This window comes from Macrotis lagotis, chromosome 4 (assembly GCF_037893015.1).
Source record: "Macrotis lagotis isolate mMagLag1 chromosome 4, bilby.v1.9.chrom.fasta, whole genome shotgun sequence".
NCBI lineage: Eukaryota > Metazoa > Chordata > Mammalia > Peramelemorphia > Peramelidae > Macrotis > Macrotis lagotis.
The window spans coordinates 88,741,818-88,760,370 of NC_133661.1; the positions used below are offsets into that span (position 1 = coordinate 88,741,818).

At 35.2% G+C, this 18,553-nt stretch overlaps 1 protein-coding gene across 1 annotated transcript in view; it reads right to left on the reverse strand.

Moving 5' to 3' along the window:
* LOC141521177 (scavenger receptor cysteine-rich domain-containing protein DMBT1-like) overlaps window positions 1–18,553 on the reverse strand; it is a 135,704-nt gene that overhangs the window by 37,652 nt on the left and 79,499 nt on the right. The window contains 6 exon segments of the mRNA XM_074233436.1: window positions 68–97; window positions 1,619–1,936; window positions 8,476–8,529; window positions 10,397–10,423; window positions 11,797–12,114; window positions 18,389–18,451. Of these exon segments, the coding sequence (XP_074089537.1) occupies window positions 68–97; window positions 1,619–1,936; window positions 8,476–8,529; window positions 10,397–10,423; window positions 11,797–12,114; window positions 18,389–18,451 (810 nt within the window).

Below are 18,553 nucleotides of genomic sequence, written 5' to 3' on the forward strand. Positions count from 1 at the left end.
AGAAAATAAATCAAGATTTTCTTATATAGAAAACCATGATGCTGATTAAGAAAGAAATCAGACTTACCGATGGAGGATGTACTTGATGAACTGGCTGCTACAAGAGAGGGAAGGTCAAATCAGACACATTTTAGAGTCAGAAAACAAAGGTAGGAACAAGAAATCAATACTCCCAGATCACCAAAGAAAGAGGGATGTACCTATGTAGCATAAATCACAAATATCAACAACAAATCCATACAATTGCAGGATTTAAGATTTAGAAGGAACCCAAAAAATAGCCTAAGTCAACATGTGTGAAAGGAATCCCCATTACAAGAAGTATGGCTAGTGGTTGTGCAGTCTCCTCTTGAAGAATTACAGGAGTATATTGGAGAGATAATTCATTTTAAGTGAGGTCATTGAGTTATGCTGATTGACCTAGGGATCAAAGAAAATTGTTCACTATTAGTAACATAACTGTCAACAATGTTATTGATGAATTCAAACTAGTCAGACATAGTCACCACAGAGTCTAACCCAATAACAACCAATTGGGGTCAAGAACTAAGAGTCAAAAAGCAAAACAAATCTGGGTTTGAGTCTCAGCACTTTATAACTGACAAACTAGATTATATTTGGCTAATTCATTAATATCTATCAAATTCAATTTCCTCATTTTAATGAACAAGCTGAGAATGATTGTTCAAACTTTATGCTTTCTTGATTATAGCATCAAGAAATTAAATGCCATCAGTAAAATGCGTTTTTGTTATCTGAGTGATCAGAACTTTATTATACGTGAATATTGACGCTACTGAGGAAAGGACCATAACTGACTGTTTCAACATAAAGTGAAGGGAGGATGTTTTCTGAAAGGCTAGTCTCTGCTACCTATAAAGAAGACACACACATAATCTACACCAAATAAAGGTTTCTCATATGCACAAGGTTTCACCTTGTCCAAATTTAAAGGAATATTCTTTTATTTGAGAAAAAATGGATTCAAAATATCTGGGGAAAAAGCTGGTACCTTTTATTCCTTTGAAATACAAAGGGGGATGAGTGAAAGGATGATAGGGTAAAAAATTAAGAGAGAGAAGAGTTATTAAAAGGTCTGGCCTCTTACATTTATGTAAATTCAGAGAAATAATTAGGAAAAGAGTCATATGTTTAACCCAATTCTCTGACTGCCAATGCAGAACACTTTTCCCAGCACTCTCCTATCCCCAAACAATCCCTATATTAAAGTGATACTGCCATTATTCTCAAAAAAGAATAATGAGGGTTGGCTACGTGGTGCAGTGGATAGAACACTGGCCCTGGAGTCAGGAGTACCTGACTTCAAATCTAGCCTCAGATACTTAATAATTACCTAGCTGTGTGGCCTTGGGCAAGCCACTTAACCCCATTGCCTTGCAAAAGAAAAAGAATAATGAGCTGATCTCGAAATAATAAAGTAAATTCTCTCCTTAACAACTCCAACAAGTCTGATCCTGAGTACTCTCCTATTCTGAGAAACTTGTGGATATTTCTGGGCAGAAAGAAACTCTCAAAAAGCAAAGAACAAGAGTCTCAGTCATGAAGACAGGACCCACTCCACAAAAGAAAGAGAAAGTGGTACCCAGAGAGAGACTACCTGAACAGATGACACCGGCATCCTCATGGTGCCCGCAGTTGTGAGACAACCACCCATTGTGGGGACAGTTCCACAGGTAAGATTCATATCCATAGCATCTCACATCATCCAGTACAATTCTGCCAGTGCCCTGTCCAAATCGGGCATTTCCTGGAGCTGACACAGCATACCCGCAGTCCAACTGCCTACAGACAACATTGGCATCATTCAGATCCCAGCTGTCATCACAAACGGTGCCCCAGGTTCCTTGGTACAGCACTTCAACTCGACCCTGGCATCTCTCTCCTCCATTCACCAGTCTCAAGGCTGTTGCAAAATCTGAAGCATAGGAAGAAGGAAAGCTTTTATGTTTTAATGTACTCACAAAGGGGTGAACTCTTAGAAATTTCAATCACTTCCCGAAAACTCCAAAGAGTCGGAGTTTACTGAGGTGTACAATTATAAATTTATTCATGTCTTAAGAGAACCAGGGACTTAAGAGGTAAGACCTATCTCATTCTTAGCAGCGTTCTGACATGTTAAAAAATCAAGAATGATATATATTCTTCTTTATTAAAGACTCAACAGGTTATTGATAAATCAATATTAAAACTTCTTGATTTGCCTTATCTAAGACATTTGAAGAGGAAAGCTTGATTTTTCTTTCTGAAACTGCAAAAAAATAATCTGTCTTCATAGCATTTAATAAGCACAACACCATCTCCATCACAAAACACTAAACTGTTCCTTTGTCCATGGTCATACATTTTAAGGGTCAATTCCTTTTAACTTATGAAAATGACTAAAAGTTATTAAAAATCATATCTCCTGAGACTCCAAAAAAGAGTAATGTGAGAAAGTGAATGGGGGGGGAATATAATGGGCATCCTAAGTGGCACAGTGGAGTCAGGAGTACCTGAGTTCAAATGTGGCCTTAGACACTGAATAATTACCTATCTCTGTGGCCTTGGGCAAGTCACTTAACCCAATTTGCCTTGCAAAAAAACCTATTAAAAAAAGAAAAAGAATGTAATGGGCAAAGCAAGGAGAGGAAGGAAAGGGAAAGGAAATGAAAGAATTATCTTAAAAGGAAATGAAGAATGGATGAAGGCACCCAAGAAAGACAAGAAGCGGAAGAAAAACAAGAAAAAAAACAGCAAAAGGGGAAAATTCTGTTTTCTAGAAAATGATATGAAAAGTTCTAGGTCCATATATATCTTTTACATTACCAAGAGAATATTTGAACATGTGCATATTGCATCAATGAGGACACTCTTCAAATCCTCAAATTACTCCAAATTCCCCAAGAGCAGAGTCCATATGCAAAGAAAATCTCCTCATGACCTATCCAGAGATCTCCATTACTGAGAAACAATGTGAGGCTTATGAACCATCCTCCTGACTGTGGTAATTAGTTTAAAACAAATATTTTAATATGACAAAGTGGAAATAATCTTGTCAGAAACAAATGCCAGGCTACATTTTACAAAATAGTCCATATTCTGTGGTGACTGATTTATGTTGTTCTTCTATAACTCCATCAAAATATTCTTAGAAATTAACACCATCTCAATAACTTCCAGCAGGAGCCATCTTAAACATGAATGTAGGAATGGCTAAATACATATCGATATAAAATGTATGCATATGTTTATTGTTGGAATATGTGTATTTTCTATATGTATACAAGTATTGATGAAAGGATTTCAAAGGGTTTTACATATAACATCAAGGCAGAGCTTCACAATAGCTATGTGGAATTAACCCTTTTGTTATCGCCATAATAGAAAGGAGAAAACTGATCTCTCAAAAAGTGAAATGACTTCCTCCAGCATCATGGAGGTAATAGGTATCTGGGGCAGGATTCCAGTTAAGAGTTTTTCTGACTCCAAGTGAAGCAGTCATGATGATAGCTAACTGAAGAATATTTGAAGTATAAGAGGTCAAAAAAAGTAAATAAAGTGTCCCAAATGCCCTACTGTTAAGCAATTGAACTACTACAGCTAATAACTGCATAAAAATATAGGGGCCCTCCCATATTCATCAGGAGTGGTTGAGGCCATGCTGTTCAACGTGAACTAAAGAAAAAGGTCTTTGACTCAAGATTGTCCAATGAGTGACCTTCCCATTGAAGTGGAATTACTGATTCATATTTCTAAATATGATTTGAGCACATGGTTGTCCCTGTTCTCCTCTCTGCTCCCTCAGTAACCTACAAAAAAAAAGGATTAGTACCCTTGCTGTGAATTGAACAAATAAAGATTGCCTTGGAGTAGGATGGTCATCACAGGGCTCCTGTTTTATGTAAAGATGAAAGAATGGATGTAAAGCCCTGGGCTTTAGAAACTCTACACTCAGAAGTGTACATATAAATGTAGATTGACTACAGAAAGGTTTTCTAACATGAGAGGTGTTCACATAAAATCTTATGAAGTAGGGGACTTCCCAGATCCAAAATGGCAGAGTTAGCTCTAATCCACTTTAACTGTCTCATATTCACCTCTAAACATCCATAAAATAGCAACTTTAAACAAATCCTGGAACATCAGAACCAGCAAAAAGATGAGGCAAAACAATCTTTGAACCCAAGAAATTTGGAAGATCAGTTAGAAATATGGCTCACTTAGGTAAAAGGGGAACACAGTGCAGGAAAGGAAACGAGTCAGCAACAAGGAACCGACATGTGCCTCAATATAGCAAGGGGAAAGAGCAGATGCCAGTTCTGAGAATTGCCACTTGCTTTAGCATAGCCTTCGATAAACAGGTAGTTGACAGTGAATAGACCACCATGTGCTTCAGTATAGCACCAGGAATGACAGAAATAACCCAACTGGACTCAATGAATACTAGACATCACTACTAGGACCATTATTCAGCACCAGATAAGCTGAAACAGACCTGCACACTCCAGTGGTGCCAACTTCACCACCACCTCAGTCTTCAGGAAAACAGCAGACCAGACGGTCCCACCTTGACCTCAAGAAAGCATCAGTGTAGCACTAGGCAAATGGTCATGGCCTTTAGTTACTAACACAGGAAGCCTAAGCTAAGTGTCACTTAAAATAAAGTGAAAAAGACAAAAACAATGAGCAAAAATGACAAAAAGAATCTGACCATAGAAAGTTTTTATGGCAAAATCAAAGGGAAGATAAAGACACAACCTCATAAGAGATTTGAAATAAATGTCAAAACACCTAAGAGGAAAACCCTCAGGAAGAACTCATAGGAAAGCTTTAAAAAGGAGCTTAAAGATCACCTAAGGAAGGTAGAATAAAAATTGGGAAAAGATAGTTTAGTGAAGCAAGAGAATTAAGAAAGAACAATCAGCAGCTTGGAAACAGAAAACAATTTTAAGAAGTAGAATGGTCAGATGGAAAAGGAAGTATTAAAGCTAGCTGAGGAAAACAACTCCTTAAAAAGATAGACTGGACAAATGGAAGCTTATGACTCTATGAGACAATAATTTTTTTTTAATTCAAAGGAATAAAGAATAGAAGAAATTTAGAATACCTCATTGGGAGAACAATCCAGGAGAGAAAATTTCAGAAACATCGAACTACTTGAAATCCAAAATCAAAAGGAGATTGTGGACAGCATTTTCCAAGAAATTATCAAGAAAGGCGGTTAGGTGGTACAGTGAATAGAGCATTGGCGCTGGACTTAGAAAAACCTGAGTTCAAATTTGTCCTTAAGAGACTTAATAATTACTAGTTCTTGTGACCTTGTGCAGGTCACTTAACTCCACTGCCTTGCAAAAACCAAAAAAAAAGAAGGAAATTATCAAGGAAAACCACCTTGATATCCTAGAAGTAGAGAGCAAAGTTGACCTTTAAAAAATTCTGCCAATTACATTAGAAAAGACATCCTAAAATAAAAACTGCAAGCAAAATTTTAAAGAAATTAGAGAACTATCAGGTCAAGGAAAAAATTACTGCATGAGACCAGAAAGAAACAATTCAAATATCAGGAAGCCAAAATCAGGGTTATCCAGGACTTAGCAAATATAATATTAAATGATCTGAGATGATGAATATGATATTCCAAAAAGGTAAAGGAGCTAGGACTTCAACCAAGAATCATTAAGGGGATATCAGAATTAAACCAAAAAGTTAATCTCTATTATGAAGATTCAGGAGAAGTAGAAACAGGAAAAGTGGGGAGTGATGGAAGAAAATGTAAGGGATTCAATGGAGTTAAATACATATTTACAAGGGAAGATGATCATAATTTTAATACTTAAATACTGTAACTCCTATAATACAGCTGGAAGGAATATACATAGACAGAGGCTCAAGCATAAGGCGAATTTGAGGGAATCATGCAAAAAATAATTAAGGATTGAGAAAAAGGAGTAGACTGGTACAGAAGGAAGGGGTAGGACAGGGTAAATCATTTCAAATAAAGAGGTACAAAAAAAATCTATTGGAGGAGAAGTTGTAAGGGTGGACAATGGGTATCACTTGAACCTTATTCTCATCAGCAGTGGCTCAAAAAGAGAATAATACATAAAAGCGGTTAAATATAGAAATCTATTTTACATAACATGAAAATCAGAGGGAAGAAGAATAAGTAATTTGGGACAGGTAGCAGAGAGAAGAGCATGGTAGACAAAAGCAAATTCCTGGTTAAGGGGGAGAGAGAGAGAGAGAGAGAGAGAGAGAGAGAGAGAGAGAGAGAGAGAGAGAGAGAGAGAGAGAGGAAAAGAAGAAGAAGAAGAAGAAAGAAGAAGAAGAAATAGGAAATAAAATTTCAAGAAGGGAGATACACAGTTAGCAGTCTAAACAATGAATATGAATGGTACAAAATCTCTCATTAACTAGAATCAAATAAAAGAGTTTATCAAAAACTAGAATTGTTATAATTATGTTATGGATCAAGGAGATACAAACAGTTGGAGTGTATTTTGCTTTTGTGAAAGTAAAAAAAAACAAAATAATGGGTAGAGATTCTGATCTCAGACAAAGTAAAAGCATTAACAATCCTAATTAAAAGAAGGAAACTACATCTTGTTTAAAATTACCGTAAACAATGAAGCAATTATCAATGTTAACTATATATGCACAAGGTAGTATGGCATCCAAATATGCAAAGAGATGTTAAGTGAGCTACAAGTTCATGACCTAACAAAAGCCAGAGAGTACTACAAAGTATGAAATAGATAAATTGAAATATATCCAATTAAAAGGTTTTTTCACAAACATAACCCAGGCAATCAAGATTAGAAGGATAACAGAAATCTTTATAGCAAATAATTCTGATAAAGTCATCATTTCTCAAAGATATAGAGGATGAAATCAAATTTATGAGCATTCAAGCCAGTCCTCAATGAATAAATGCAAAAAAGGCAATGAACAAGCAGTTTTCAAATGAAGAAATCAAAGCTATGCATAGGCATATGAAGAAATACACAAACCACTATTGATTAGAGAAATGAAAATTAAAAAAAAAATATCTCTTAAAGTTCCTTCTAATATCTACCAGATAGGCAAATAGGACAACAATGGAAAAGGAAAATTATTCTAGAGGATGTGAGGAAATGAGAACACTGATGAACTGTTTATTGGAATTGTGAATTGATTCAACCCTCCTGGAGAGCAATTTGGAATTATACCCAAAGGGCAACCAAATTGTAAATACTCTTTGATCCAGCAAAACTAGTACTATATCTGTGTCCAAAAAAATAATAAAAAAGAGCATAGACCTACACATGCTAAATATTTATAGCCCTTTTTCATGATGTCAAAATATTAGAAATTGATGGGATACCCATCAACTGGGGAACACCTGAAAAAACTGGGCTATATGTATCTGAATACAATGGAAAACTATTGTGCAATAGAAATGATAAAGAGTCACATTTCAGAAGAACTTCACCAGACAGTGTGAAGTCAATGAACAGAACCAGGAAAACATTGGACACAGAATCAGCAACACTGTGTCATGATTAACCGTGGATGATTTAGCTCATCACAGTCACACAATATTCCAAGACAAGTCCAAAGGACTCATGAAGGAAAATGCTGTCCATAGTCACATAAAGAAATGATGAACTCTGAAAGCACATCAAAACATGCTTTTTTTTCGCAACTTTATTATTTTTTGTTTTTCTTTAATCCTGTTTCTTCTTTAACAAATAGGCTAACATGGAAACATGTTTCATGAAAGTACATAGATAATTTGTATCAAATTCTTTATTACTTTCTGAGGAAGGGAGATAAATTTGGATATGAAAATCTTCTAAAACTCAATATAGGAAATTATATTCATATATAAAAGGAAAAAATAAAATATTACTTTATAAAAGAAGCATTATTCATAAAGGCAAAACTGGACAATTAACTGCCCTTTGAACTTGACACTATACACTCACAAATGTTATCCCTTCTACCTGAATGCTCTCCTTCTTCATCTCTCTTTGTCTTTCATAATGTCCGAGTTTTGGCATGGTCACATAAGGAAACATTTCTATCATGAAACCTTCCCTCAAGTCCTGCTCTGCCTTAATCCTCTGTACTACCACTTACTTTGTTTTATTTATAAGGACATTCATCATGCAAGCAAGCAAGTAATGAGAATGTATCCATTTTTATAAGTATATGCACAGTAAATAGCAAATTTCATAACTATTTGATTCACTGAAAACTATTTGGAAAAAATGAATTGTTATTTTTTTTTTGCAAGGCAAATGGGGTTAAGTGGTTTGCCCAAGGCCAAACAGGTAATTATTAACTGTCTGAGACCGTATTTGAACCCTGGTACTCCTGACACCAGGACTGGTGCTTTATCCACTGCAACACCTATGCTCCCAACAAACTGAATGATGAACTAAAACTAAGTATATATTCAGAAAAAGGGAATGGCAGGAGAGGAAGAATTACCTGGTCCATTTGTTGGTGTGTATAAAGGTGACTGAGTTGGAAATGTTGTTGATTCTAGAATGGAAAAATTCAAATTCAATATCATTTCAAAATTAATGGTTATTCTCTGAGTTACTACTCATTTGTAAATGTCTATTCACAGTGACTAGCACATATCTTGAACATTTGATTCACTAAATACAAATATGTGAAGTAAATTTAATTGCTATTTAAAGATGCCTCTATTCTACTCTGACTAAAACATATTGAAGATTCACAAAAATAGAAAGACAGGATAGGAAGTTTTATCTCTTATTGTCCCATGAATAGTGACTTAGTAGTTGGAAAGTCTGATTGTCCTAGAAGTGAAACGTTTAAATTCAATGTCATCTCAGTATTGGAGACTATACATGAAAAACACTTCTATAGATAGTTCATGATGAAAGTATGATTTAATCACATTCTGTGTTTTTTTAATGAGATGTTTGAACAAGTCGCAAATAAGCTTGAAGGCATTTATTTAAAAAAGCAAAATTAAGTAACTGTAATATGTTCTTGATTAAAGGAATAGATGAAAAAGCAAAGCAAATGAAAGGGCAAAAGAAAAAATAATGAGGAAAGTAAAAAGAGGGAAAGAGGAGGTATTGGGAAGAGGGTGGCATTGGGAAGGAAAGGGAAGTGAGGGGAAAGAAAGGGAGAAAGAAAGAAAGAAAGAAAGAAAGAAAGAAAGAAAGAAAGAAAGAAAGAAAGAAAGAAAGAAAGAAAGAAAGAAAGAAAAGGAGAGAAGTGAAGGAAGGGCTGAAGGATGCGAAAAAGTAAGAGAGAAAGAGAGAGTGAAAGAAGGAAGGAAGGAAGGGAAGGAGGAAGGAAGGAAAGCCAGAAGGAGAAAGGAAAAAATAAAAAGGGAAGAGAAAGGAAGGGGAAGTAAAGGAGAGAAAAGAGGAAAGAAAAAAGGAGAAAGAAAAGAACAAACAGAAGTGACTGGAAGAGAAGAGAAAAGAAGTGAGAGAAAGAAAGAAAAGAAAAAGGAAGGGAGAGAAAAAGAAAGAACTGGAAGCAAAGAAACTGAGGGAAGGAAGGGAAGGAAATGAAGTTAAAGAAAGGAAAAGAATTAGAAGTAGGAAAGGAAAGGAAAAAATGTAAGGAAGGTAAAGGAGGGAAGGGGAAAGGAGAGGGAAGACAAGCAAACTGAAGGAAAAGAAAGATATTAAAAGAATCTGATATTGTAAACAAGAGATAAGAAACTATATATATATATATATATATATATATATATATATATATGTATACATATACATATACATATATTGCTGGAAGAAACCAGAGTAAGTATTCAATGATTTCAGAAAAAATAATTGAGAATTAAACAATGGTAATAAGACAAGGTTTATTAATTATAAAATTGAAGACAGAGAAGTGGAGAAAGATGGAAGGCAAAAGAGAACAGACAAGAAATTAAAATCAGAAGAGAAAAAAGAAGATGAGAATAGTCAAGACCAAGAGAATTTAGAATTTGAAACTATAAAGAAAACAAATTTACCATGATCCATATACTCAGCTATAAATGAACATTAAGTTATATCCAGAAAGTCTTAAAATAAAGATTAGACATGATCATGGTTTATTTAGAATTTCTCTTTGGTCAAATTGTAAAATTAAAAGAAATAAAAGAAAAAATGCTCATTTGTAATAACTAAAGTCATAAAGAAAATGCCAAGAGGACAAAATCTGGGACCAATCACGGCAACCAAGAAGGGAAGGACAGATGGAAGAAGTATTTTGGGAGCAATAATTAAAATCATATTTCCTAACAAAATCTCTTTTCATCTAATAGACATCCCTACAGAGGATAAAAACAACACCTCTCTACAGTTGTAGAAAATTAAATGATTTTTCTCATAAAGAAATCCTTACCATTGTATAAGAAAGAAGATAGACTTACCAATGGTGGGTATATCTGATGTACTGGCTGCAATAAGAGAAAGTCAAATCAGACATGGACATATTTTAGAGAAAGAAATCACAGGTAGCAACAAGAATTCAAAACGCCCAAATCACAAAGGAATGATGCATGTTCAAAGCACAAATCATAAAGATCAAAAACAGTTTCACACAGTCACAGAATTTGAGACTTGGAAGGAACCTTAAAAGGAAGCTAGGTCAAGTTATAAACTGAAAGAATTTACAATATGGCAAAGCAGGTTTGTCATTCAGCAATCCCTCCTTAAGGAATTCCAAGTAGGACAAAGCCAATTCATTTTAAGGGAGGTCACTGAGCTCTGTGGGTTGATTTTGTGGACAATGAAAATTAGCCATTTTTTCAACGTAACTGTCCACAGTGCCAGTTTTTAATTTTAATCAATATGACATAGCCATCACAGATTTAAACCCAATAAACACCAATGAGAGATCAAGAACTTAGACTAAGAGCACTCTAGCTCACAAGCAACAAATCTCAATTTGAATCTCAATACTTTGTCATCAACTAGATAGGAGATCTTTAACCAATCACTTAACATCTGTTGGACTTAGGATCCACATTTACACTAGATATAACTTGTGCTTGAGATCCTTTCATGATTATTCAAACTGTAGCCTTCCTTGATTCTAGCATCAGTAAAATATATTTTTGTTCATCTGCTTAATCAGAACATTGTTTATACTTGAGGACTGTGGCCATAAAGTGAAAGGAAGATGTTTTCTGAGAGACTAGTCTCTTTTATAAACTGAGTATATACAAATAGGTCTACAACAAATAAAGATTGTTGAATGGTTGTTTTTGAATACGGGCTTCACCTTCTTCAAATTTAAAGAGCATTCCCTTATTTGAGCAAAAAAGAAATTGGATTAAAGTATCTGGGAAAAAGCCTAGCAATATTGATACCTTTGAAACTTGCTAGGAATTACAAAAAGACATGAGTGATAGGGTAATAGAATAATAAATTGAGACAGAAGAGATATAAAAAGGTAACTATAAAGAAACTATGACCTGGAGAGAGCACCTTGCATAGTTAATAGAAATAATTACAAAAAGAGTTGACCTTTTAAATCAATACTCTGATGTTCAAACTAGGGCTTTTCTCCCAGCATTTTCCTTTGCTTGAACAATCCCTACTTTGAACTGCGATCATCATCACTGTCAAAAAAGAAGAGTGAATTACCAAGTTTTCTCTTTAACACCAACAATTCCTGATTGCCAGAACTTTCTAGTTTTGAGAAACTTGTGTATGTTTCTGGGCAGAAAGAGATGCTCAACCAGCTCAAGACAAGAATAATCTCAGCCAGGAAGACAGGATCCACTTAAAACCAAGAAAAAGGAGGTGATTCCTAGTGAGACATTACCTGAGCAGATGACACTGGCATCCTCACTGTGCACACAGTTGTGAGAAAGCCACCCATTGTGGGGACAGTACCACAGGTAGGATTCATATCCACGGCAATTCACATTATCCAGGACAATTCTGCCAGTGCCCTGTCCAAAATGGGCATTTCCTGGAGCTGACACAGCATACCCACAGTCCAACTGCCTGCAGACAACATTGGCATCATTCAGATCCCAGTCATCATCACAAACAGTCCCCCAGGATCCTTGGTACAGCACTTCAACTCGACCCTGGCATCTGTCTCCGCCATTCACCAGTCTCAAGGCTGTAGCAGAATCTGTGCAAAGGAAGGAAAGCAATTTGATTTTAATGTTCTTCAGGGGACAAGTGTTACAATCTTTAATCACTTCTCCAAACCAGCAAAAGTGTCTGGGTTAATGAGGTGTGAAATCTACTTTAGTCAAGTCTTAAGGCCAGAATACCACAATGTAAAGGGGACCAGAAACACAGGAGGTAAGATCTATCTCATCCTTAGAAGGTGTTCTGCATTTTCATAATTATTTGCCTTATCTAACAAATTTGCATAGCTAACCTTGATTTTTTTTTTCTTTCTGATACTCCAAATTCCTATTCTCTCTACATAGCATTAAATAACCACAACACCATCTCCATCACAGACACATTAAACAGTCCCTTTGTCCATGGTCATTCATTTTAAGGGTCACCTCCTTTTAACTTAAGGACATGACTGAAAATCACTTTTAAAAAAACGTATCTCATGAGACTCCAAAAAAGAGCAATGTGCAGCAGGAGAATGATAAGTTGGGTGGGGGGAGAAGAATGTAATGGGCAAAGCAAGGAGAGGAAGGAAAGGGAGAAGAAATGAAAGAATTATCAAAGGAGGGAGAAAAGAATGCATGAAGGCAAGCAAGAAAGAAAAGAAGCAGAAGAAAATCAATAAAAATGGCAAAGGTAAGAACATTAGTTTCATAGAAAATGGTGGGGAAAGTTCTGGGTCCATATGTGTAATTTATATTCCCATGAGGATGTCTGAATATGTATAAATAGCATCAATGAGAAGGGCATTCTCCAGATTCTCAAATTACTTCAAATTCCACAAGTGCAGAGTCCATGTGCAGAGAAAACCTTCTCATGACCTATCCAGAGATCTTCACACAGAGAAACAATGTGAGGCTTATAAATCATTATCCTGATTGTGGCAATTAGTTTAAAACATATCTTTTAATATATGTATTTTATTTTATAATTTCATATTCTTGTCAGAAACAAATGCCAGGTTACTTTGTATAAAATAGTCCAGATCCTGTGTGACTCACTTATGTTGTTCTTCTACAACTCCAGAAAAATATTCTCATAAATTAACCCATCAATCATTTCCAGCAGGAGCCATCTTAACCATGAATGTAGGAATGGCTAAATATTATGTTGATATAAAATGTATGCATATGTTTATTGTTGGAATATGTGTATTTTCTATATGTATACATATATTGATGAAAGGATTTCAAAGGGTTTTACATATAACATCAAGGCAGAGCTTCACAGTAGCCATGTGGAATTAACCCTTTTTTTATCACCATAATAGAAAGGAGAAAACTGATTCCCCCCAAAAAAGTTAAATGACTTCTCCAGGGTCATGGAGGTAATAGGTGCCTGGGGCAGTACTCCAGTTCAGAGCTTTCCTGTCTCCAAGTCCAGCAGTCAGTACATGATGCTAGCAAAATGATGAGTTTTTGCAGTATAAAATGACAAAAAAAGTAAATAAAATGTCCAAAATGTCGTACTCTTAAACAATCGAAATATTGCAACTAATAAGTACATTAAAATTTAGAGGCCCACCCATAATCATCAGGAGTGGTTGAGGCCATGCTGTTCACTGTGAACTAAAGAAAATGTGAACTGAAGAAAAAAGTATTTGACTCAAAAGTGTCCAATGAGGGACCTTCCCATAGAAAGGGAATTACTGATTCATATTTCTAAATATGATTTGAGCATAGGTTCAGCCCTGTTCTCCTCTCTGCTCCCTCAGTAACCTACAAAAAAATAGGATCCATACCCTACCTGTGAATTGAACAATTAAACATTGTCTCGGAGTAGGATGGTCATCACAGAGCTCCTGTTTTATGGAATGATGAAAGAATGGATGTAAGGCCCTGGGCTTTGGAAACTCTACACTCAGAAGTATACCTATACCTGTACATTGACTACAGAAAGGCTTTCTAACATGAGAGGTGTTCACATAAAAGGTGATGAAGTAGAGGAATTCCTGGATCCAAGATGGCAGAGTTAGCTCTAAACAACTTTAACTATCTTGTATTCACCTCCAATCAACATAAAGTAGCACCTTTAAACAAATCCTGGAACATCAGAACCAGCAAAAAGATGAGGCAAATCAGTCTCATAGCCCAAGAAATTTGGAAGATCAGCAAGAAATGTGTGGTTCACTTAGGTAAAAGGGGAACACAGTCCAGGAAAGGAAGCAAGTGAACAACAAGGTCCACCTCCAAAAATCCAGTGGTATATTCTGAGCTCCAGGATGGTGGAACAGCAAAACATGAGAACCAGGAATTGCCATGTGCAACATAGTTAGGGGAAAGAGCAGACACCAGCTCTGAGAACTGCAACTTACTTCAGCATGGCCTTGGATAAACACATAGAGGACACTGAACAGACCACCACAGGCTTTATTATAGCCCCGGGAAAACAGAAATACCCCCACTGGCCAAAGCGCATACCAGACATCACTATTAGGACCATTATTCAGCACCAGATAAGCTGAAACAGACCTAAACCCTCCAATGGTGCCAACTCCACCACCACCTCAGTCTTGAGTGTAACAGCAAACAAGAGGGTCCCACCTTTACCTCAAACAACATCAGCATAACACTAGGCAAATGGTCAGGGCCTTCAGTCACTGACACATGAAGCCTAAGCTAAGTGTCCCTTATAATAAAGGAAAAGAGACAAAAACAATGAGCAAAATTGACAAAGGGAATCTAACCACATAAAGTTGTTATGATGACAAAGATCAAAGAGAAGATGAAGAAACAACCTCAGAAGAGCACTGACAAAAATGTCAAAACACCTATGAGCAAAATCTTCAGGAAGAACTCAAAGGAAAGCTCTAAAAGGAGCTTAAGGAACACATAATAAAAATTGGTAAAAGATAGTTGAGTGAATCAAGAGAATTAAAGGAAAATGATCAGCAGCCTGGAACAGCCTGTAACAACTTTAAAAAGGAGAATGGTCAGATAGAAAAGGAATTATTAAAGGTAGCTTAGGAAAACAACTCCCTAAAAGACAAATTGGACAAATGGAAGTTTCTGACTCTATGAGACAATAATTTTTTTTTGTTCAATTCAAAAAGAATTAAAAATAGAAAAAAATTAGAATACCTCATTGGGAGAACAATCCAGGAGAGAAAATTTCAGAAGCATTGAACTACTTGAAATCCATAATCAAAAGGGGAATGCATACAGAATTTTCCAAGAAATTATCAAGAAGGGCAGGTAGATGGTGTGGTGAATAGGGCACTGGCCCTGGAGTTAGAAGAACCTGAATTCAAATTCACCCTAATAGATTTAATAATTTCCTAGTTGCTGCAACCTTGTGCAAGTCACTTAACCTCACTGCCTTGCAAAAACCAAAAAAACATTATCAAGGAAAACCACCCAGATATCCTAGAACCAGAGAGCAAAGTAGACCTTTAAAAAATCTGCCAATAACATTAGAAAAGACATCCTAAAATAAAAACTGCAAGCAAAATTTTAAGGAAATTAGAGAACTATCAGGTCAAGGAAAAAATGACTGCATGAGACCAGAAAGAAATAATTCAAATATCAGGAAGCCAAAATCAGGGTTTTCCAGGACTTAGCAAATGCAATATTAAATGATCTGAGATAATTAATATGATATTCCAAAGAGACAAAGGAGCTAGGACTTCAACCAAGAATCATTAAGGGGATATCAGAATTAAACCAAAAAGTTGATCTCCATTATGAACATTCAGGAGCAGTAGAAACAGGAAAAGGGGGGGGGTGGAAGAAAATATAAGGGATTCAATAGAGTTAATTATATATTTGCAAGGGAAAATGATGATAATTTTTAATTCTCAATTACTGTGATTCCTATAATACAGCTAGAAGGAATAAACATAGAGAGAGTTTCAAGCATAAGGTCAATATGAGGGAATAATGTGAAAAATAATCAAGGAATGAGAAAGAGGAGTATGGTGGTACAGAAAGAAGAGGTAGGACAGGGTAAATAATTTCAAATAAATAGGTACAAAAAATCTATTAATTGGAGAAGATGTAAGAGTGGACAATAGCTGTCACTTAAAACTTACTCTCATCAGTAATGGCTCAAAGAGGGAATAATACATAAAAGCAATTAAATATAGAACAAATATATTTCAAAGAAGAAGAAGAACAAGAAGAGGAAAAGGAGAAGAGGAAGAAGGTGAAGAGGAAGAAGGAGAAGGAGAAGGTGATGAAGAAGAAGAAGGAGGAGGAGGAGGAGGAAGAGAAGGAGAAGAAGAAGGAGAAGGAGAAGGAGAAGGAGAAGGAGAAGGAGAAGGAGAAGGAGAAGGAGAAGGAGAAATAGGAAATAAAATTTCAAGAAGGGAGATACACAGTTACCAATCCTAAAAATTAATATGAATGGGACAAAAATCTCCCATTAAATTGAATCAAATAAAAGAGTTTATTATAAACTAGAATGTTGTAATTATGTTATGGATCAAAGAGATACAGACAGTTGGAGTTTATTTTAATTCTGTGAAAATAAAAACAAAATCATGGGTAGAGATTCTGATCTCAGACAAAGTAAAAGCAATAACAGTCCTAATTTAAAGGAGACTGCATCTTGTTAAAAAGTACCATAAACAATGAAGCAATTATCAATGTTAACTATATATGCACAAGGTAGTACGGCATCCAAATACTTAAAAGAGATGTTAAGTGAGTTACAAGTTCATGACCTAACAAAAGCCAGAGAATACTACAAAGTATGAAATAGATAAATTCAAATATATCTAATTCAAAGGCTTTTCCACAAACAAAACCCAGGTAATCAAGATTAGAAGGATAACAGAAATCTTTATAGCAAATAACTCTGATAAAGGCCTCATTTCTCAAAGATGTAGAGGATGGAATCAAATTTATGAGCATTCAAGCCAGTATTCAATGGATAAATGCAAAAAAGGCAATGAACAAGCAGTTTTCAAATGAAGAAATCAAAGCTATGCATAGGCATATGAAGAAATACACAAACCACTATTGATCAGAAAAATGAAAATTAAAAAATAACTCTTGAAGTTCCTTCTAATATCTATCAGATGGGCAAATAGGACAACAAAGGAAAATGACAATAATTCTAGAGCATGTGAGGAAATGAGAACACTGATGAACTGTTTATTGGAATTGTGAATTGATTCAACTCTCCTGGAGAGCAATTTGGAATTATACCCAAAGGGCTACCAAATTATAAATACCCTTTGATCCAGCAAAACTACTTACTATATCTGTATCCAAAGAAATAATACAAAAGAGCAAAGACCTACACATGCTACATATTTATAGCCCTTTTTCATGGTGTCAAAATATTAGGAATTGATGGGATACCCATTAACTATGGAACACCTGAAAAAAACTGGGCTATACGTATCTGAATGCAATGGAAAAGTATTGTGCAATAGAAATGATAAAGAGGCACAATACAGAAAAACTTCACAAGACAGTGTGAAGTCAATGAACAGAACCAGGAAAACATTGGACACAGAGTTAGCAACACTGTGTGATGGTCAGCAATGGATTATTTAACTCATTGCAGCCACACAATATTCCATGACAAGTCCAAAGGACTCATGAAGGAAAATACACTCCATAGTCACATAAAGAAATGATGAACTCTGAATGCAGATCAAAACATACTTTTGTCACAACTTTACTATTTTTTGTTTTTCTTTTATCCTGTTTCTTCTTTCCCAGATGTGCTAACATGGAAACATGTTACATGAAAGTACATATACAATCTATATCAAATTGTCTATTACTTTCTGAAGAAGGGAAAGAAAAATATCAAAATCTTCTAAAGATGAATATAGGAAATTATGTTGATATGTAAAAGGAAAAAATAAAATATTACTTAATACAAGAAGTGTGAAACATAAAGACAAAACTGGACAATTAACTGCCCTTTGAACTTGACACTATATATTCAAAATGTTATCCCTTCTACCTGAATGTCCTTGCTCCTCATCTCTCTTTCTCTTTCATAATGCCTGATTTTTGGCGTGGTTCACATCAGGAAACATTTCTATCATGAAACCTTCCCTCAAGTCCTTTCCTGCCTTAATCCTCTGTACTACAGCTTACTTTGTATTATTTATAAGTACATTCATCATTGAAGCTCTTAATAAATTGCACATTTTGGTAAAGAAGATGTATACATTTTTTAATGTATATGGACAGTGACTAGCACATTTCTTGACTATTTGATTCACTTAATAAAAATATTTGGAATAAACTGAATTACTAACTAAAACTAAGTATACATTTATTAAAAGGGAATGGCAGGAGAGGAAGAATTACCTGGTCCATATGTTGTTGTGTATAAAGGTGACTGAGTTGGAAAAGGTGGAAAAGTTGTTGATTCTAAAATGGAAAAATTGAAATTCAAAATCATTTCAAATTTAAAGGTTATTTGTTGAGTTACTACTCATTTGTAAATGTCTATTGACAGTGACTAGCACATAT